Raw genomic sequence first — 20,949 nt, 5'->3', positions numbered from 1 at the left:
TACTTTTGTTTAGCCAATGATTACAGACATAATATGTCAAAAATATATCAATAAAGATGTGCTACAATTCTTTTAAAGAAAAAAAAAAACTCATCCGTGGTGTTTCTTCTTCAAAACAAATAAAAGCACTTGAGTTTTTTTTAAAACCACTCTCCCCTGCTTGACGCGGCCAGGATGTGAAATTTCATGGAGGATTTTCTCGTTATTAACAGAGGTTCTGAAAATTTAACTGCGAAAACCTGTCATCCAAAATGCAGTGTGAACCATCTAAACCGAAAAGGCGTGGGACGAAGTGAGAAAACAAGATCACGACGTAAATGTAAAAGTTAGGGAGAAAGACTGCAACTTCAAAAAGCTTTGAAGGAAAAGCATTTTCATGCATATTTGAGTCTTAAGAAATGGAATATTTCTTGGGTAGTTCATATTAATGTTCAAAATTAGAATAACAGGAAGTCCTCTCTCCCTTACGCTTGTGTCTGCTTATATTTCTATAATCTGTGTACGTAATGTGTACACGGCACCGCATACGTGTAACCATCAACTCATCTGCTTACCTCAATCTGGAAGTCAATACCTGCATTTTAACCTTTAGTAGGTTAAAATCAGCAAGTCTCACTAGCTTGGGGCTTGATTCTTTGCTTCATTTGGAATATTATTCAATCAACAAACATGTATTGAGCCTCTATTCTAACGCCGGGCATATCACAGGCGTGACCTAGTTTTCAATTCATTACACTGGAAAGAAAATTAGTCCTGTCCAAGTTTAATGCATAATTCACGTTTTTAAAATGCCAGTTATCTGATCCTCATTTTTAATAAGCTTTTAAAAATGAACACTACTTTAAATCTACCCATTTGGTGGTACCTAGGAACTTATGAACTGGTCACTGGTAACCTCATCACACGAAGCTGGTATCACCAGGCCAGTGAGGGGGCCACAGCTGAGTGCACGCCGGGAAACTCAAGAGGGAGGGTGGGAGGGAGGCAGGCTGTCTCCTTCAGAGCTGCAGCCTCTTCTCCGGACAATCCCATAACTATTGAATGGAAACCAACTTGCTAAATGTGCTAAGGTGACCGCGTCACTGGTAACGAGAAGCAAGGAGGCAAGAGCACTCACTCAGGCTGCTCAGCTGGCGAACGACGGCAGCCAGGCTGCTGTTGGTCACACACTCGAGTTCACTGGGGATGCCCTCGGGCAGGGCTCCCCGGCACAAGTGCCGGGGCTCGATGTTCCGCTTCACTAAAGGCATGGCTCACAACCTGAAAATGAACAAGACACTTTTAAAAGCTCATATTCACATTTTAACAAGCCTACAGTTTCAACTCTCCGGAAAACTGACTCTTTCCTAGGAATCTGCATTATCCTGTCATTTCTGTGTGAGAGAAACGGCTCAATATGCAACAGGTGTCAAAGTACTTGCACGAACGCCACAGATTTCAAAGCTACACGGACAGCACAACCCTACTTTTGTAGGAAAAGGATGTACGCAAGGTTTCCAGCTAAGCGTGAGTGACTGAACACGTGCGCGTTTTTACCTTCCCCCCACTCCCCTAAAATGACAAGAGAGAGGAAAGGCACAAGCCCACACGTACTAAGAGAGCAAAGGACACAACAGCCCGAAACCACAGGCAGAGCTTACAGACTAGGACACGGGAAAGGCCGAACCTGGGCTGCAAAGGAGGGAGCAGGACGGAGCCCACCTACCTGGGCCCGGGGTCAGCAGACACTCAGGAAAGCCTTCGCCATTATCCTGGGGAATGCAGCCCACTTCTCTCCTCAAAAAGTACGTTACACATCCAATGAAGTCTCAACTTTTCGTTTAAGGAGGTATATAGAATCTCACGCCTACCACTTATGCAGCAAATCTACTGCTCCCTACAACAGGAGGAGACCCAACGACTGGGACACACTGTCACCCTGACAGGGTGACCATGAGGCCCAATTCACAGGAGCAGCAACCCGGGAAAGCCAAGGAGCCTGGTGGCGTCTGAGCAGTCAAACCGACGCCGCAGCCTCGATCGGGAATTCTCGTGACGTGAGACAAATAATACCTCGTTTAAGTCACCGTTGCTGGGTGTTCCGTTCCTGAATTAAATTTATTCCCAACTGGCACAACGGCTCACCTCAAGACCCCGGAAGTAGCGAGGCACGTGGTAAATCTCTCTCTCCTTCCTCGCTTCTCCATTACCTCCGTTCACGCATCCCATAAACACCTGCTGAGCGCCGACCCGACACCGGGCAGAGTGTGCAAGGTGACGAGGACCCAGTGGTGAGCGAGACAGACAAGCCCCCCCCACCCCCGCGGACGTGCGACATCAGTCCGACCGCCCAGGTCAGTGGACTCGGGTCATGAAAGCCCCTGGGGGACCCCGGGCAGCCTCCCTGCGGACGTGGCTGCTGACCTGAAATCAGAAGGGCGGGCAGGGCTCTCTCACAAGGGCTCCAGCCGAGGGCGAAAGTCGGGGGCAGCCGCCGAGGAAAAGTTCTGCTCACCTGGCCCGTGTTTCTATCGACTATTTCCGCCGCTTGAGCATTGAAGGCGCTGGTTGAGCTCACCGGCCACATCTTCCAACCCAAGTGCTACTTCATCCACCGACATAGGCGCACAGCCCGTGGCACATCGCTTCAACCCGCCATGCCTTCCTTTCCTCCCCACAAAACGGGGATTGCAGCGGGACCCAGCTCACGGAGTGGGGGCTTAACGCGTTACTACCCAATAAACCACTGAGAACAGGGCCCGGCGTGTAGGGACACTCAAACAATGCGACCGATTATATTAATTTTATTATATCTCATACGTTGTTATGATGTTAATTCTTACTCTGATTATAACAACAAAAAAGGAACAGTTCACTGGTTGAAAATAAGGCTGAACCACAGAAGACGGATAACAATATCTACATGAAAATTATATATGTCTAAGGACATATATACACTATTATGTATAAAACAGATAACTAATGAGAACCTGCTGTATAGCCCAGGGAACTCCACTTCACTTTGCCGTCCAGCAGAAACTAACACAACACCGTAAAACAACTGTGCCTCAACTAAAAAACAAAAACAAAAAGAGGAAGGTAGGACTTCACGGTAATCTCAATAGCCATGGATCCATCAAACACTGAGCACCCACCTGTACACCGGCCCGATGCTGATGCCTAACAACACCTTCATAAATTCAAGTGGGAGAATGAGAGGCACCAAAGGAGAAGAGACTGGAACTATCTAGAAACGGGAAGAAGTGAGGAGGAGCTCCTGACCCTTTCAACTGAAAACCTGCTGGGCCTCCTTCCGTGCAGACGCTGCGGCGTCCCCTGGGCGGGGTGGGCTTGACGGGCCTCGTGATGCCCTCGCTGGCCTTCCAAGGCCAACCCATGCCTCACCCCCATCCAGAGCGCCAGACTGGGGCGTCCCAAAGCCGCATCACTCACGGGAGAATATCTGAGTCCTATTTGGGGGACTAGTCTGGGGAAGGCGGGCACCCAGAGGAACTGTTAAGAGTCCGGTTCATCTCAGTGATGTCAGCCATACTTCTACATCCATTCCCTAAAATTGTTTTCCTTCAAGTACACACACGCTGACATTAGGAAGCCACGGGCACTGTCTCCCACCTCGTCCTGAAACATCTCATGATTATTAAGAATAAGAAAGGGACCAGGTGGTGACGAGAGAATCTTTCTATGCATAAAAATAAACTAAGATTTTCCCAGGGTGCCAGAAAAAAAAAATTATGTCAAAGAAGAGGTACACGTCCAAGGAAAGCGTGTTAAACTATGAAAATTCCAGATACACTAGTCTCTAGTCAAAAGTGTAAAAGATTCACTGTGAGGTGTCATGTCTTCCTGGGAGAATCAATTAGAGCAAGAGGCTGGTAACTAGTCATAATAAACTAGAAAATCTCATAAGGAAGAAAAGAGAAATCATTAACAAACTTGATAAAAGCATGACGTATAGGAAAGAAAAATACTGAAAACCAATCAGCAGAGACTCGAGAACTAGAAGGAAATGAGGCAACAACCACCACAAGGTACACAAAGAGGCAGAGAGCAGGCTGCGGGGGCGGCCGGGGGGCGCGGCTCCGACGGACGCCGGTGGGCCGGGCGGGCAGGGGCCTCGAGGCTCTGAGCGCGCCTGCTCAGAGCGCTGCTCGGCTCGAACGGCCCACACGTGAACCGGCTCTCGAATCGGTTCTCACGAGAGGGCCGGACGAGGCCTTGGGATAAACACGAGTTCGGAGCCGAGCGCTGACTGTGTATATAACATTCTCTTCCACGTCCATCTGTATTTATTCAAGATGGAATGTCCCTCTTGCCCCATATTTTTCGACCTCTGACAGCCCCAAAACTTGCCAGTCTGACACACACACCCCGGCCCACCACCCATACCTCTTTGGATCCACCGTCGTTCAGATACACAAAATGCTAATTACACACGCACGCCACAGCCGTCCCACCTGCACGTCCAAGGCAGGCCAAGCGGTCAACACCTGCCCCTCCTTCCCTGACTGGGTGGCTCTCCGACGTCAGGTGTCAGATGCGTCATCACGTCGCCATCCTGGCCTATCCGGAGCTAACACCGCCGTTTCCCACCAGCCTTTTCGGAGCCCCCACCCCCACCCCCCACCCCCGCCGCCCTGCCGCCCAGCCCCCGCTGAAGTCCTTCACGTTTGCGCTCGAGACACCGCCTCTGGCGGCGGTGAGCTGCCTGCAGGCTCCGTGTGTCCCTGACAGACGGCATTAAGGACGTCTTCTCTTTTCTGGATTCAGACGCTTCGACACCTGAGCCCACGCTCAGCCTGCAGGGGCTGCCCCTCCCGGGACCGGCCAAATCCTGAACTTGCCTTTCCCATCCAACCCCCCGGTGCAGGGCCCTCGCCACCACCTCCACCGCCACCACCTCCACCGCCCTCAGCAGGCCGCCTTCCACCTGCCCGGATCACCCAGGCGCCAGACACCAGGGGTGACCTCACACCCCGAGCCCCTGAGATTACTCAGATGCGCTGCTTCTAAGCCCGCTCACCCGTGCCTCCGTGAAAACCCACACTACAGGCTCCTTGCCCCAGACCCCCCCCACTCCCTCTCCCTCCCGACGGCCCTGGTGCTTCCCCGTGTGCCCCCCCACCCCGGGAGCTGGGAGGGACTAACTCTCTTGTCAGTGGCAGTTGTCTCTGGATCCACCGGCTTCACTATTCCTCGTGTTTCCTATTAATACACCATATATTCTAAACAGGGAGAGGTCTGAGAAGGATTCAGAAGAGGCTGCGTGTCAGACGCTCACACAGCTCCCGGCTCACTATCCCAAGCACCCCGCAGAGCCGGCGTGCCTGCACTGGGCCAGCACAGACGGCGTCTCTCCCCCCAGGGCAGACCGTAAACGGCCCAGATTCCGGGGCCGAGTCTATCCACTCTGTTCCCCACAAAGCCCTTCGCGGCCCACACCGTGGCTGAGCATCCCAATGACGCCTGCTGACCTTGTGCCCACATACATACACACACGTAGGTCTATCTGCCCCTCCCTGGGCACCTGGCCTATTGTCGTTCAGTATCTCAGCTCTAATTAATCCCAGCCTTCACATCTCACTCTCATTACACCTAGATGTGGGGTTCCCACACCTGTCTAAATACACAACAGAGAGAGAGGACATGCTGCCCTCTGTATAATTTTAGAAGAAGGGTTGCATTTCACAGATCCTTTTGGAAGTTCTAATCACCCAGCAATGACTTCTATGGCTTTCCTGTCAGTGTGAAGTACGCTAACAGATGTATTTTTTCCCAGACAGCCTTTATCTGACAGGAATCCAGTTTTGAATAAATTGAAGAGCAAGGAAGAGGTAAAGGAGAAAATGTTTGCAACTACAGAAACAGACATGTAATGAGTGAATCCAGCCAGTCACCAGCAGACAATTTCCACCTGCTTCACCATCGGATCCATCCCTGGAACACCTCAACCGTTCTTCAAAGCCACCCTACGCACTAAGAAAAAAATCTAACACTGCTAATCAAATGCTTAAGGACTATTCGAGGTAGCATAGGTTTACTGTTAAGCCTGCAGCTTGTCCAACTTTTCTGGGAAATGTCTCAGTTTACAGACATACGCAACTGTGAACTAGATTCCAGGTATGACCGACACCAGGCCAGGGTCCCTCCCCAGGGACCTGGAGGTGGCACCACGACGTCCAGATTAGTTGCTGCTCTTTGGAGCAGCAGAGATGGAGAACTCCTCCCCACTTGAGAGGCAGGCTGACGGTCAGTCAGCAGCAAGAGATGAGGACGGGGCGGCTGAGAGGAACCAGCAAAGACCAGACAGCTCAGCCCAGGCTCCTGCAGACCCCAGCCAACCAGGACAGAACCTTCTCCTACCCCCCCACCCCGGGGTCGGACGTGCATCACGCAGCACGGCTCTTCCAGCCCCCTCTCCTTTTTCACACGGGTACATCCCCCGTCAGACTTTTGCAGGTGGGATCCCATAAGGACACAGAATAATATAAGTGGACGTTAGACTCTGATTTTTGTGTCACCTTTTCAAACTAACCCCGAGTCAGTGTGTACTAATTATACCTTCCGTGGCTTCCTTACAGGCTGCATGGAGGCTCACGGGAAGATGTGCGCTGGGCAACAAAATGTAAGATAGTAATGATCTTATTACTTTAATATTAATATCACATTCATTACTAAAATAAGATACTTGATATTTCCCATCTAATTTTGCTTATTGTACAATTAACCTAAACCTGAATTTTTCCTGTAATTTTACTCATTATGCAACTACATGTCTGCAAACTGGCATTTAACTTCTCCAAGTAGTACTCTTCTAATTAAAGTCAAAGGATTAAAGAATTTCAGAGTCATTATCAGTGTGCTTTCTACTTTCACTCAAACTTTCCTATCTTCCAATAACTTACTTAACCTTTTTTTAAAATTCCTTATACTGAAACTCTTCAGTTTTCCTACAGCATGATTAATTGGAATGCTTTTTCTTCTCTTAAAAAAAAATTACAGGGCTTCCCTGGTGGAGCAGTGGTTGAGAGTCCGCCTGCCGATGCAGGGGACACGGGTTCGTGCCCCAGTCCGGGAAGATGCCACGTGCCACGGAGCGGCTGGGCCCGTGAGCCGTGGCCGCTGAGCCTGCGTGTCCGGAGCCTGTGCTCCGCAACGGGAGAGGCCACAGCGGTGAGAGGCCCATGTACCGCAAAAAAATAAATAAATAAATTACAGAAGCAATTCCACAGATGTTTAAAACAGTATGAAGTTCTCAGAATGTCCTTTTCCACAGCCTCTCCTGTCCACGTGGACCATCTGGAAGATCTCTTTTGGGTGAGCAGAGTCCACTTAGAAATACAAACACAATGACTGGATTTTTCCAGATATCCTGCTGCTGGTGGCTTTCAGTCTGATTGCATTGTGTTCAGAGGACATGCTGTGTCTGATTTTAACTCCCTTAAATGTGCTGAGATTTGTTTTATGGCCCAGAAACCCACGACTGTGATCATTCCCCAGTTTATACTGCGATTGTAGAAAGGGTTGACCGGAGGCACAGTGTAACTTAAAGGAACTGCACTAAGTCCTTGTTACATATTTAAAGCGGTATTACTGACGGCCCTGGTTGAGGCTACAAAACTGACAACACTGTGATGGATCTCCGTCTCCACCCTGCAGCCGTAAAGCCTTCCTGAGTCTGGAGAACACGCACAGCCCACAGGACCTGACGGTGTTAGCGGTCCTTTCTCTTCTGCTCCCGACGTGCTGGTAACCTCCGCTCTGACGGCCCCGTGCCCGGCAGGTACAGCGCAGCTCGAAGCAGAGGAAATCACACGCCCAGACTCTCCTGCACACAGCAGACTACACGTGCGCCTACTGCACACGTCTGCATGTTTAATCGCGTTGACTTGTACGTAGCAGTTGTGTCCTCAGAAAATAACGTGATCCCAGCACACGTGGCCCCATCTCTGCACCCACACAGAGCCGGTCCTCTGACCCCACCATATTTCCCGCTGTGCCCCTTTTGCTGAGCGGGGCAAGGACCGTGTCTGCCCCTCCCCGGCTTTACGGGACCCCGCCCGCCTGCTGACATTCCCCGGAAGACACCCCCAACGCCGTCACGTTCCCGCCGCCAGAGGGGGAGCCTGGGCTTCCTCAAAGCCCACCCTGTTCTGTGAGCTTCTAGAGCGACACTGCCTCACCTCTCTTACGTACGCTTCAGAGGAAAGCCGTGATGGAGTCGGGGGGCGAAGCGGGGGAAAGACCGCAGAAGCCTAACAGTCGTGTTTCACTGGGATAAATGTCTAGGCTTTGTTACTAGAACATGGTCTGTAGGCTTCTGCATGATGAGGGACAGAAAGGCGGAGAGGAACTGGAGCCACTACCCTCCCCCTTTCGTGTGCACTTTGCATCTGTATCACACATTATATTAACTGGATCCCCTTAAAGACACAGGAATGCCTGCTCACCCCCCAAAAAAGCAACTTCCTACTGGTGCCAGTGAGGCAATGACTTAGGAATAACATTCCTTTCTCAATCCTGCAAGGGGTCACCATGACCCACCACTTGCCTTGTTGGGCTCACAACCTGTCAATATGTTCCTCTGATGTATGACTCTGTGTCTCAAAAACTTATACATGGAGGTGCTGTGACCTCCAATGAGCAGAGTCTTCAGAGATTTCTAAAAGACTGCCTCCTGGGTTATAATCTTCGGGATGGCTTGAATAAAATTTTCTCTTTCTTTCTCAGATTGACTACTGATTAATTTTTCATCAACAAATTACTAAATTCCTTTTAGATGTAAAACGCTTTAAAAATATATTCGTATTTTATTTCTAAGTCATTTTATAGTGTCTTGGCATCCATATAATCAGACACTCAGTACATTGGGGACTGTAGAATATACTTTATATTTGAGCCTACACATGTTTTCTATTTCTCTGTTGCACATAAAACATAAAAGTTTATTCTGATTCATGTTACTAATCCAGGAACCTCAGAGATGCTTTTACCAGGAACTACTTTCCTCCCCTGTTTTGACCAGCCAGACGACAAAACCAGCTACTTAAATAAAATAAACGTTTTTTTAAGATAAATGGAACCTGGGAGATCTAGACTGTAAAAAAATCCCAGTCACTCCCAAAAGCTTCATTCTAGAGTAAAGGGAGGAAAACTGCTAATAAAATGGACGAAAGTGGAAATCACTTATTGAATGAAGGTCTTATATGCAAAACATACACAGAACTCTCAAAACTCAATAATAAAACTATCCAATTAAAAACATGAGCAAAATATATGAACAGACACTTCACAGAGACAGACAGATGGCAAATGAGCACCTCGAGGGCATTTCACACCATCAGTCATTAACCACGAAGGAGATGAAAATCAAAACCACAAGGAGACGGCACTGCACACCTATGAAAAAGGCTGAAGGCAAAACCACTGACCACACCAAGCGCTGGTAAGAAAGTAGAGAAACCGGAACTCTCTGCTGAAGGGAATGTAAAACAACCCCATCACTTTGGAAAACAGTTTGGCAGTTTCTTAAAAAGTTAAACACACACTTAATCAGAATGACCTAGGAACCATTCCACTGCTGGGAATTTATGCAGAAGAAATAAAAGCACAAGCCCGGGCGGGGGCTTCCCTGGCGGCGCAGCGGTTGAGACTCGGAGCCCCCAACGCAGGGGGCCTGGGTTTGATCCCTGGTCAGGGAATTAAGATCCCACAGGCGAGCCGCAACTAAGACCCAGCACAACCAAATAAATTAATTAACTAAGAAAGAAAAAGAAGCACATGCCCACACACGGACCTGTACATGAATGTTCATACAGCTTGATTTGCAAAAGCCAAAAACAAGCCCGAAATAGAAACGGCCCCCCAACCCATCAACAGGCGAGGGGGTGAGCAAACTGCACCTCTCAGCAACAGCGTGGACTGAGTCGCTGATCCGGGGAACAGCGAGGATGAGCGTCGCATGGTTACGCTGAACAGAGGCCACACAGAAAGGCGTGCACACTGTATGCTTCCCTCTCTGTAACTACGAGGCTGTGATTTATAATGACAGATACGTGTTTGGTCTTCATCACCATTAATGGCACAGAGCTCCTAAAACTCTTGGAGTTTCCCAAGTGATAAGAGCTATAAAGGAGTCTTTTGAACCACACTTGCCTATGTTAATCAAGTGACTTCTGGACCTTCCCTAAGGATGGGGGCTGGTTGCCAGGGGAACCAACCCCGTGACGAGAAGGTTGGAACTTTCCGTCCCACCCCCAGACCTCTGGGGAGAGAGGCCGGAGACCAAGTTCAGTCGCCCACTGCCAATGATCTAAGGAACCGTGCCTGTCGCAAAGCCTCCAAAACCACCCCCAAAAGGATGGGGTTCAAGAGCTTCTAGGCTGGTGAACCGGGTGCATCCACGTGCCAGAAGGGTGGGGCACCCCAAGCTCACGGGGACAGAAGCTCCAGGGGCTCGGGGCCTGCCAGGCCTCACCCTCTGTGTCTCAACGTCGAGCCGCTCGTTCGTATCCCTGAAGGTCCTTCCTAAGAGCCCGACCACCCGTCTAGGGGGTCAACTGCTTTCCTCAGCTCTGTGTACCATCAGGCCCAGACAGCCGTCACGCGAACCTCGGATGTACGGCCAGCCGGCCAGAGGTGCAGGTAACAAAGGAGGGTGGGGGGCTTGGGCGGGGAGGTGGGGGGATCTTGTGGGACGGACCCTCCACCTGTGGCGTGGGCGCTCTCTCCGCCGGATGAAAGTCAGGACTGAGTTCAACTGCAAGCCCCCCGGCCGGTGTCACCAAACTGCTTGCCGTGGGGACACCACACTTCACTGTGGTGTCAGAGTGAAGAAGCAGGAGACACGCAGAGGACTGCTTTTCCTTGACAGTAACATTCTGGAAACGCAAACCAATCTCACGACAGACAGAGAGCAGATCCGTGGTTGCCTGGAGGGGAGGGAGAGACGGGGGGGGGGGGGGGGGTGACAGGCCGGAGGAACCTTCCATGGGCGGCGGCGGGCGTGCTCACGGCTGTGTGCACGGGTCAGAAGTCACCAGACTGTACCTTTCAAATACGCGTCATTTACTGTCGGTCAGTTACGCCTCAATAAAGCTTTTAAAACCGGATCCGTGGGGTTGGATAAGAGATAAGAGCAGAATACAAACTGGGAGATGCCTGGAAATGTATTTCGTATTTAGATTTTGACGCGATGGTCAGGTAGAAAGCATTACTGTGAGCCACAGACACCGGACAAAAGACCACGACGGAAAGAAACAGAAAAAGATAAATTTAGCAACTCGTCAGGCTCCACAGTCAATGGCTCGATGAATACAGCAAACAGAAATGCTAACTCACTTCCTAGGAAGAGTTTTCCTCCTACAGAGTTCCATCCTCCAGAGTGGATGTCTCCCCGCCCCCTCACTGTGGAGCGGGCAGTGCAAACAGCACAGACAGCCGTCCTGAAAGGGGCCTGACCCTGGCACAGCAGCCGAACAAGCCAGACCAGCGAGCGGAATCCAAGTTCTTCAGGATCTCAATCCCACTCCACCCCAGTCCTCACCTACAAGACGGAAGCAACGCCGGCCGGCTCCCCCCCGGGGGCTCCGATGAGACCTCCGATGAGACGGTACCCCCAGGCCGGGGACAGCGTGAAGTGGAGCCCAGACCCCCGATGCCAGCCCTGCGAAGGAATCAGTGCTTACCCGACACGTTAGAAAACTAACCGTGTGCCTCCCTGTTCCCTTTAGTTGGACAAGAAGGGGAAGAATCGTTTATCAGCACCGCAGTCAGGCTGTGATCACACCGTGATGCGTAGGCAAGGCTCATAGGCTGCTCACCGCAACACTACCATGACTGTGTATGATCCACACTAAGTATCTGTTACACGAACGCCCTTTCACGTAAAACTAAAATTGTCAACAATAAACATAGGACCTATGGACACTTTATACACACAACACTAGACTGAGTGAACACTGCTTTATTTTCATAACATGAAACACATGAATAAACCCTCAGAAGCGAAAACCATCCAGACTGCTTTAGCACTTGTGAGGGTGAACTGATCTCAAAGAATTTTCAGGGACTCAGACTCTACCTGTATGACCTATGACCTCAAGGTTTAATTCTCAAAAGCCTCTAGTTTTTGTTTCTAATTATTTACTTGACCATAAATTGAAAGTCTTCCCCAAGATTAGGCAGCATCTCCTCTTTTTGTTAAAAAAGATGTAGCACTCATTTTTCTTTGCCCTACTCTTTTGCAACAATTACTTGAGAATAACGTTCACCAAACAAATTAATGAAGAAAATCCAAAATGCATTAAAAATAAATTTAAGCTCCTAGAGGAAACAACAAATTACAAGATACAAAATTAGATCATTTACCAAGTGTGTAAAGAAAACACTACCAGCATAGCCTGAAATATCAACTTGAAGCATATGGAATTACCACTTTTGTTGGCCAAAAATAGCCAAACGTTGGCAATTCATACGAATGACATCCTAAAATAAGGTCAAAATAGCAGTAAAGCTGTAGAACCTACCAACTGTTCCCTAGCAGACATGCTACAAATCTTGAATCTGTATTTTTAGAAACCAAAAGCATCCTGGCGGCAATATTTTTGGAAACTAGAAGCCGTGTTCATGCAAGACAGTTAAGATAAACTGAATGGTTATTTTAGCTAACCACTCCCAATTGTTTGCACTAGCAAAGTACCAGAGAAATACTAATAAAATACCTAAAATTTGCAACACTTGGTCTCAAAACATCAAGCCTGGCATCCTGCCAGCTTCGTTCTTCTCAACATAGTCCGACAGGTGAACTGGGATCATTCGGGGTTTCTAGTTGACTTTACAGAAAATCAACCAAAGACACAAAATCATAACGCTAACGATGGTAAACCCGTTAAAGGTGATAAATGGGAACATTTTACATACCTAAGCATTTTATGATATACGTTATGGCATTTACACCCCACTACAATCTCATGGGTGGGCATTGCCCTCGCTTAACAGATAAAGAACTCAGGGCTCAAAAATTAACTTATCCAAAGTGACATGACTCGTAAGTATAAGAACTTAAACTCAAAACCAGTTCTGACAGGTGCCAAAGTCTTATGATGTTTCTGCAACTAAGACCCTCTACCAGCATCACTATCTGAGGGTCCATGGTCTCTCAGATGCTCTAAGGAATATTTTCCATGTGTTCAGCAGCTTATCAAGATTATTATCCTCCTTTCACAGATAAGGGAAATGAGGATCAAGGATTTACGTGGATTTTGCTCAAAAGCTTAATTAAGCCTCTACGTTTTTAGCATTTGAACCTAAGATCTTCCACAACTTCTAACTGTGCACTCCTCCTATTACACCTCTGCGCCATACCAAGTACTTAGCACCAAGCGGCAGGGCCGGCAACAGGTAATGAAATGCACACAATTATTAAATTTATTTAATATCTGTAAGTATTCTACTTAGGCTGAAAAACAATTTCATTGCAAGAGACTGAGAAATGATTCCAGTAAAACCACCCGGAGACGCTGTCCTATCCTGTCCTGTCGTATAATTCTCCCAGACAACTGGGACCAGGACTCAAGATTTCCTCAGTTCCACACTGTCAACCACCATAGAAATAAGCAAGTACTTGGAAATTACACGGCAGCAATTAAAAGGCACAATATGTGTCTTACATTATTACACAAAACACGTCAGTATATTCTAAGATGTGACAGCAAGCATACAAAACCACTGTTAACGCCTCCAAAGTTAAGTGAGAGCTGTAACAGATTTAACAATTAATGTTGTTTGCCCTCACAAAATTTTAGAGGACATCTTCATATCGTTTCAGATAGCCTTTTTCTTTAAATTAAAAAACAAAAGCTATTTAATGAAGTTTAAACCAATGCGTAACTTCTAAATACTACACGTGGCTTTCCAGTTATAGTAACGGAAAGAAGAAAATGCTGAAATAAGATTCTCACAATAGATTATGCTGACTTTTAACTTTAAACTTTAAAGAACACAGTACTTTAAACCCACAAGTGATATAAATGTTGCCTTGCTTTTATGATTTTCAGATCATGACCACAGAAAGCAAAATGTGGTAGATTTCATGTGCTGGCATTCAGCAGATGTTCCCCACCCCTGGTCCCCCTTCTACATCACAGAGGCTGCCAGGCTAAACCAGCAGTTCTCAGGCCCTTGCTAGGGGAGTTCTAAATTTGCTTTTGCTTCTCTCCCTATCCATTTGCCTTTTATTTCTTTGTCCTGCTTTACTGCGCTGACCAGGACAATTCTGAATAGGAACGTTGAGTGGCTATCCTTGCCTTGCTCCTAACGTTACGCAAAAGCATTCAGTCTTTCACCAGTGACTGTAATATCAGCTGCAGGTTCTTCAGGAAGCTCCCTGCTACCCCAACTTTTCTGAGAGTTTCCTTCTATTCTTAGTTTTCTGAGTTTTTAATCATGACTGGATGATGAATATTGTTAAATGCTTTTTCTACATCTATTGAGTTGATCATTGGGGTTTTAAAAATTCTGTTGTTTAGTTTGTTGATATTGTGAATTATTCCTGCATTTCTGGAATAAATGGTCCTTTGGCATGATATATTACCCTTTTTATATAAACTATTTAATTTGTTAATATTTTGTGGAGAAATGTCTGTTTTTTGTATCAGAGTAATACTGACCTCATAAAATAGTGTTCCTTTCCTTCTGTTTTCTGAAGGGTTTGTATATAACTGGTATTATTTCTTTCTTAATAGGTTGGCAGAGTTCACCAATGAGACCATGTGGGCTTAGAGCTTTCTTTTGGGGACAATTTTTAACTACAAATTCAATTTCTTTAATAAAGAGCTATACAAGTTACCCATTTCTTTTTTAAGATTTTTTTGATGCAGACCTTTTTGTGTGTGTGTGCGGTACGCGGGCCTCTCACCGCCGTGGCCTCTCCCGTCGCGGAGCACAGGCTCCGGACGCGCAGGCTCAGTGGCCGTGGCTCACGGGCCCAGCCGCTCCGCGGCACGTGGGATCCTCCCGGACCGGGGCGCGAACCCGCGTCGCCTGCATCGGCAGGCGGACTCTCCACCACTGCGCCACCAGGGAAGCCCCTGATGCGGACCATTTTTAAAGTCTTCATTGAATTTGTTACAATATTGCTTCTGCTTTATGTCTTGGCCTTTTGGCTGCGAGGCATATGGGATATCTTAGCTCTCCAACCAGGATCAAACCCACACCCCCTACATTGGAAGGCGAACTTCTTAACCACTGGACAGCCAGGGACGTCCCTCTCCATTTCTTCTTGAGTGAGCTTTGGTAGGTTGTATCTTTGATGTAATTTGTCCATTTATCTACGTTATCATATGCATTAAGCGGCTCATAATATTTCCTTACCTTCCTGTTAATATCTGTAGGATCTATATTGATGGTCTCTCTTCTCTGATATTAGAAATTTTTGCCTCTTCTCTCTTTCTCTCTCTTTTTCCTGATCAGTATGACTACAGGTTTGTCACTTTTATTGATCTCATCAAAGAAACAGCTTTTGGTTTCACTGATTTTTTTCCTATTTTTTTTTCCTGTTTTTTATTTCATTGTTTTCTGCCCTTATCTTTATTATTTTCTTCCTCTGCTTGTTCTGGGTTTAATTTGCTCTTTGCCTTCTAGTTTCTTTTTTTAAAAATTTATTTTATTGAAGTATAGTTGATTTACAATGTTGTGTTAATTTCTGCTGTACAGCAAAGTGATTCAGTTATACATATATATATTCTTTTTCATATTCTTTTGCCTTATGGCTTATTACAGAATATTGAATATAGTTCCCTGCCTTCTGATTTCTTTTTTTTTTTAAACATCTTTATTGGAGTATAATTGCTTTACAATGGTGTGTTAGTTTCTGCTTTATAACAAGGTGAGTCAGCTATACATATACATACATCCCCAGATCTCCTCCCTCTTGCATCTCCCTCTAACCCTCCCTATCCCACCCTCTAGGTGGACATCAAGCACTGAGCTGATAAAGTAAAAGTTTATATTATTGTTTCAAAACTTCTGTTTTCTCATATAAGCCTTTAACAGTATAAATTTCCCTTTGAAGTACTGCTTTAGGAACATGCCATAAATCTTAATATGTTATATTTTCATTTTCATTCAATTCAAGATATTTTCTAACTTCCCTTGTGACTTCCTCTTTGACCCATGGAATCTTTATAATGTGATATATCTGGTGATTTCCCAAACATCTGATACTGATTTCTAGCTTAATTCTGCTGTGGTCAAAGAATTCAGACATATTCCTGGAAAATTACCTGTAACATGGAATCAACATCAATTTTTTGATAGGAAGTTACTGTAGCGCTATGGCCAAAGTCAAGGTGAGGCAGGATTAGAGGTCAAGGCTTCTGGAATGCCCCACACACAGATATCAAGAGTAATACGTTCTCTCTCAATACCATCTCAGAACCAAGACTTGTTATTCTCCCTCTACCCTTAATGCAAAAAAGGATAATTCCACAAACATCAAGTGATTTTTTTCACTCTGTAAAGCAGGCAAGACAGACGGCAGAATTTTGTACAGAAGGAAAGTGAGGTTCCAAGCAGGACCTGCCTTCCTAGTCCACCGTCCTTGTTACTCTTGAGGCATTCCTCAAAGATAGAGAAATACAGGTTATTTAAACCCGTAAATAATTCAAAACCTCATTTGAGCCACTGCTGGAATCACTGCTTCACTTCAGAGTGAGTTACAGTAACACCTGAGGAGGTTTAAGTTTTATCATCTTGGTTTCTCATACCCACTCGTTATTAACAAGATCCAAAAAATAACGAACTGGTTAAACCTCAGGAAATAGAAAGTAAATGGGCAAGATATATAGGGGGGAAAATGAGACCTCAGTTTAATAAGTCAAAAACTGCATACCCACACTTGTTCACGTAAAAATAGGAAATGAATATAGCAAATTATAGTTTTTCTCTTTCAACCTCTCACTGTTGATTAGGACCAAAAGCTCTAAAATATTATCTGCTGTTAATATTTATATATTAAAATATATTGATATTTTAATATTTTGAAACACTAACATATTTTATCCTATTCTCTTTCAAATTAAAATTCTCAACTATAATGTTACAGAAATTAAATGGCTTTAAGGGTAAAAGGCACACAGTCTTACCGTGTAACTGTTGACTTAAGGGTTGCAGAAATGTCCCTCAGGTAGCATCACCACTTTGGCTCAGATATCAGTAGTAACAGCAATCAAAATTAAAACTAAGGAGAAAGAAAAAAAAAAAAATTAAATACTGGCAAGCAAAATGCATTCACGTCTCCAAGAAAGTCTTAAATTCAAATTTCACATTCCCATAATTTCGTCAAGGGAGCTCTAGTCCCAGAACTAGTTCTTCTTAAGTTAGTTTAAGCAGGGAGCTAATAAGGAATGTGAATTCCGGTATAATTCCCACGCTCTATCCTGGAATAAGCCCTGAAATTAACTTCAAGGCATCTAGTAAACAACAGCCAAAGGGAAGAAAAACAAAAAAAAGCCCAGTATACCACAGGTCTATTCAACTGAACTGCTTACACACATTTTAGGTTTGTGACCGCCCATAATTAGTTGAATACAGATCATTCGCATAGAACTCGAGTCAATAAAAATCTTGGTGATCACTTCACAAATATTTTAATAGTACATGTGGGGATAAAACAGTAACAACAACTTAATACCTGCTGAACTGACCCTAAAAAGTGTTTCCAAGATAACTGATATTAACAGCAAGCCTACAGAGTAATCTGAAGATAAACACTGTTTGCAGTACCAAAAATATAGTATAGTTTCCTACCCAAATAGAGTTACCATTCACTTAGGAGAATACATTTAAGAAACATGTAGAGAACAAGCATTTTGTTCATTCAGCAAAACATTTCCAAGCATCTTGCGTAAGTCGGCCCGCCTTTAAACCTTGCAGACGCAAAAATGACTGAGAAGGGCTTCCCTGGTGGCGCAGTGGTTAAGAATCTGCCTGCCAACGCAGGGGACATGGGTTCGAGCCCTGGTGCGGGAAGATCCCACATGTCGCGGAGCAACTAAGCCCGTGCACCACAACTACTGAGCCTGTGCTCTAGAGCCCACGAGCCACAACTACTGAGCCTGCGTGCTGCAACTACTGAAGCCCGTGTGCCTAGAGCCTGTGCTCTGCAACAAGAGAAGCCACTGCAATGAGAAGCCCGCGCACCGCAAGGAAGAGTAACCCTCACTCTCCACAGCTAGAGAAAGCCTGCGTGCAGCAACGAAGACCCAACGCAGCCAAAAATAAATAAATAAATTTATTTAAAAAAAAAAAAAAATGACTGAGAAAACGCCTGCTCAGGGAAGAACTGAGTCTCGCGAGAGTGACTGACGCACGTAGATAATTATAATACAATACGGTAGAAATGCAGGAAAGAGCAGGGCAGCCCAGAAGTGGGCTGGGGTATAGCAAAAGCTTCGTGGGAGGTCAAGGAAGGGTGGGGAGGGAACAGGCCCTGGAAAGGGGGGGGTGTGATCTCCATAGGGAAGGAAAGCAACTTGAAGTCTAGAAGGGACTGTCTGGCCGTGCGTGAACTGTATGTGGGCCAGTGGATAATGAGAACATCCACAGTTAAGACTGTCACCATCCTTTTGAAAGTGTGAAAAAAAAAAATAGAAAGGTCATTTGATAATACTACACATGTCCTCCTAGTTTGCTCAGTTAAAATTAAAAGCAGCACATGATTTTCTCCCCCTTCCTTCCGAGCAGCTGGACAGCACTTGACGATGCAAAATGTAAGAGTGGCTTTTTCCTGTCGTTTGCATAAGTGATCATCCTATTTCCAAATACAGAGAAGCATCCCTGGGTTTCAGATTATCCAGGCCAAATTTCACCGGAACCAGATCACCTTATCTGCATGATTTTGAAAGTAACCTGCACTATGTAACTATACGACTAAGTGTACCTGAGGGCAATCGAAACGTGTGTGTCCTGGACGACCCTTTACGTTCGCAATCATGTGTTAAATGACTCTTCCTTTGGGAAACACAGCTATGAATTTTCCCATTTGTGTGAAAGGCCACGGAAGCAGAACTTTGTTACTAGTTATCGCTTGGTGAATGCCTTACTGAGGACTACGCAGAGTGCCGAGTCACCTACGATTAACTTAATCTTCACAAGGCAGGACGGAAAAGTGTTGCCCGCCGTCAAGCTAGCAGCCACTGCAGCTGCCCTGACGGGATTCAGGATGGAGAGAAAGAGGACACCAGTCCCAGATAGTTAAGATGCACATCTAAGGAAGAATGCCAAAGAGCCCAGACTCTCGCATCTTCCCAGACACAGACAAACACTACAATCATTAACTTGAGATGACTGGTTTTCGTGACTGGTAGAGTCATCTTTTGACGTTCCACTACGTGCCCCACCCCCCCACCCCACCACCCTGCCAGCAAAAACTCCTATCCTGGCTCCTTCCTCACCTCTCTGGAATACTTCCTCAGAGTATCTGAGAGGCTGTCTCCCGGGCTACAGTCCTCGGTAAATTCCCCAATAAAACGTAACTCCAAGCATTTAGCTTGTGTGATTTTCTTCAGTCAACACAGGTAACATCTCCATTAAAAAGTGAGGAAGGGCTTCCCTGGTGGCGCGGTGGTCGGGAGTCCGCCTGCCGATGCAGGGGACGCGGGTTCGTGCCCCGGTCCGGGAGGATCCCACGTGCCGCGGAGCGGCTGGGCCCGTGAGCCGTGGCCGCTGCGCCTGCGCGTCCGGAGCCTGTGCTCCGCAACGGGAGAGGCCACAGCAGTGAGAGAGAGGCCCGCGTAACGCAAAAAAAAAAAAAAAAAAGAGGAAATTGAGGATCGGAAGGCGACTTGCCCAGGCCGACACAGCCTGGAAGAGGCAGAGCCAGGACAGGGCTGTCTGGTCACCGTCGCTGTTCTTAATTACTCTATCAGATGGCCTCCTCCGGACGTGCATACGTGCATTTTTCTTTCCTCCTGAGCTGATAACCCGTCTAACCTAAGTCAGGAACCACGGGGGTCTCGAAGAGTTAACTAGACTCTGTGAATGTGCTGCCGCACTTTACAGGGGAAAAGCGTACGTCGAACTCCTTTGAAGGTACAGGTTCAGGTTATTGCGTGCGAAACGCAGCACCTCTATGAAGGTGTTGCATTAGCGCAGGGAAACCCTCACGTGAAGCACCGGGGTTTGCACGGTTTCTGCCGCTGGTTAAGCCCCGGCCGTGGTGCTGAACACGCCACTCTGGCGGCGCCTGGGGGCACAGCCACCCTGAACTTCCTGCCGACTGGCTTTGCGTCTGTGACGCTCGCCTGCCACCAACGCCCCTCCTCGTGCGGCTTCCGTGCATCCAAACCGGCTCCAGTCTTTACAGCGCAACCTGTGACGCCTCCCCCCCCCACCGTTCCTCCCTCTATCGGTTCAATAAACACTCGCCTGCTGCGGTGATGTGTCAGGCTTCGCGTGCCCCGACCCTGGAAAGCCAAAAGCCAATCCTGCACCCCCAAGAACCTCTTGATCCCCCAGAAGAAAGGCTGCATCGACAATGTGACAACGGTGTGTGCGTGGTACCGAGAGCGGGGGCGGGGGACAGCCGTGGGGGGGGGGGCAGGGAGGCGTCACAGCCCTGGTAACACTGCGGACTTAATTCACATGACAGATGACCCAGTCCTACAATAAGATGGGAGAATTTTTTTAATGCGAATGAACTTGACAGGGGTAGGCACCGAGTGCTCGAGCGGACGGGCACCGAGGGGTCTCGGGGGTGGAGCCCGGAACAGAGGCCGGAATGCCAGGCTCAGCCCCCGCAGGGACGGGTGTGCCCCGCACGTGGACGCCGGCCCGGTCACAGAGAGCTCTCGACCAACCACGTTACCTGCGCCAAGCGTGACTGAGGGCCTGAGTTTGCCATTTGAGTTCTTCTTAGTTAATACTGATTTGAAGAGCAAAATACGTGGCTAG

General features: G+C 47.1%; 1 protein-coding gene across 1 annotated transcript in view; it reads right to left on the bottom strand.

Moving 5' to 3' along the window:
• The window catches only part of WASF3 (WASP family member 3), an 89,826-nt gene that overhangs the window by 35,706 nt on the left and 33,171 nt on the right, over positions 1–20,949 (bottom strand). The window contains 2 exon segments of the mRNA XM_067016831.1: positions 1,118–1,260; positions 17,142–17,236. Of these exon segments, the coding sequence (XP_066872932.1) occupies positions 1,118–1,250 (133 nt within the window). The 5' untranslated portion in view covers positions 1,251–1,260; positions 17,142–17,236.

The sequence above is a fragment of the Kogia breviceps genome, chromosome 16 (genome assembly GCF_026419965.1).
Source record: "Kogia breviceps isolate mKogBre1 chromosome 16, mKogBre1 haplotype 1, whole genome shotgun sequence".
NCBI lineage: Eukaryota > Metazoa > Chordata > Mammalia > Artiodactyla > Physeteridae > Kogia > Kogia breviceps.
Note: the sequence above shows the minus strand (reverse complement) of the source record. Positions and strands in the feature narration are given on the sequence as shown.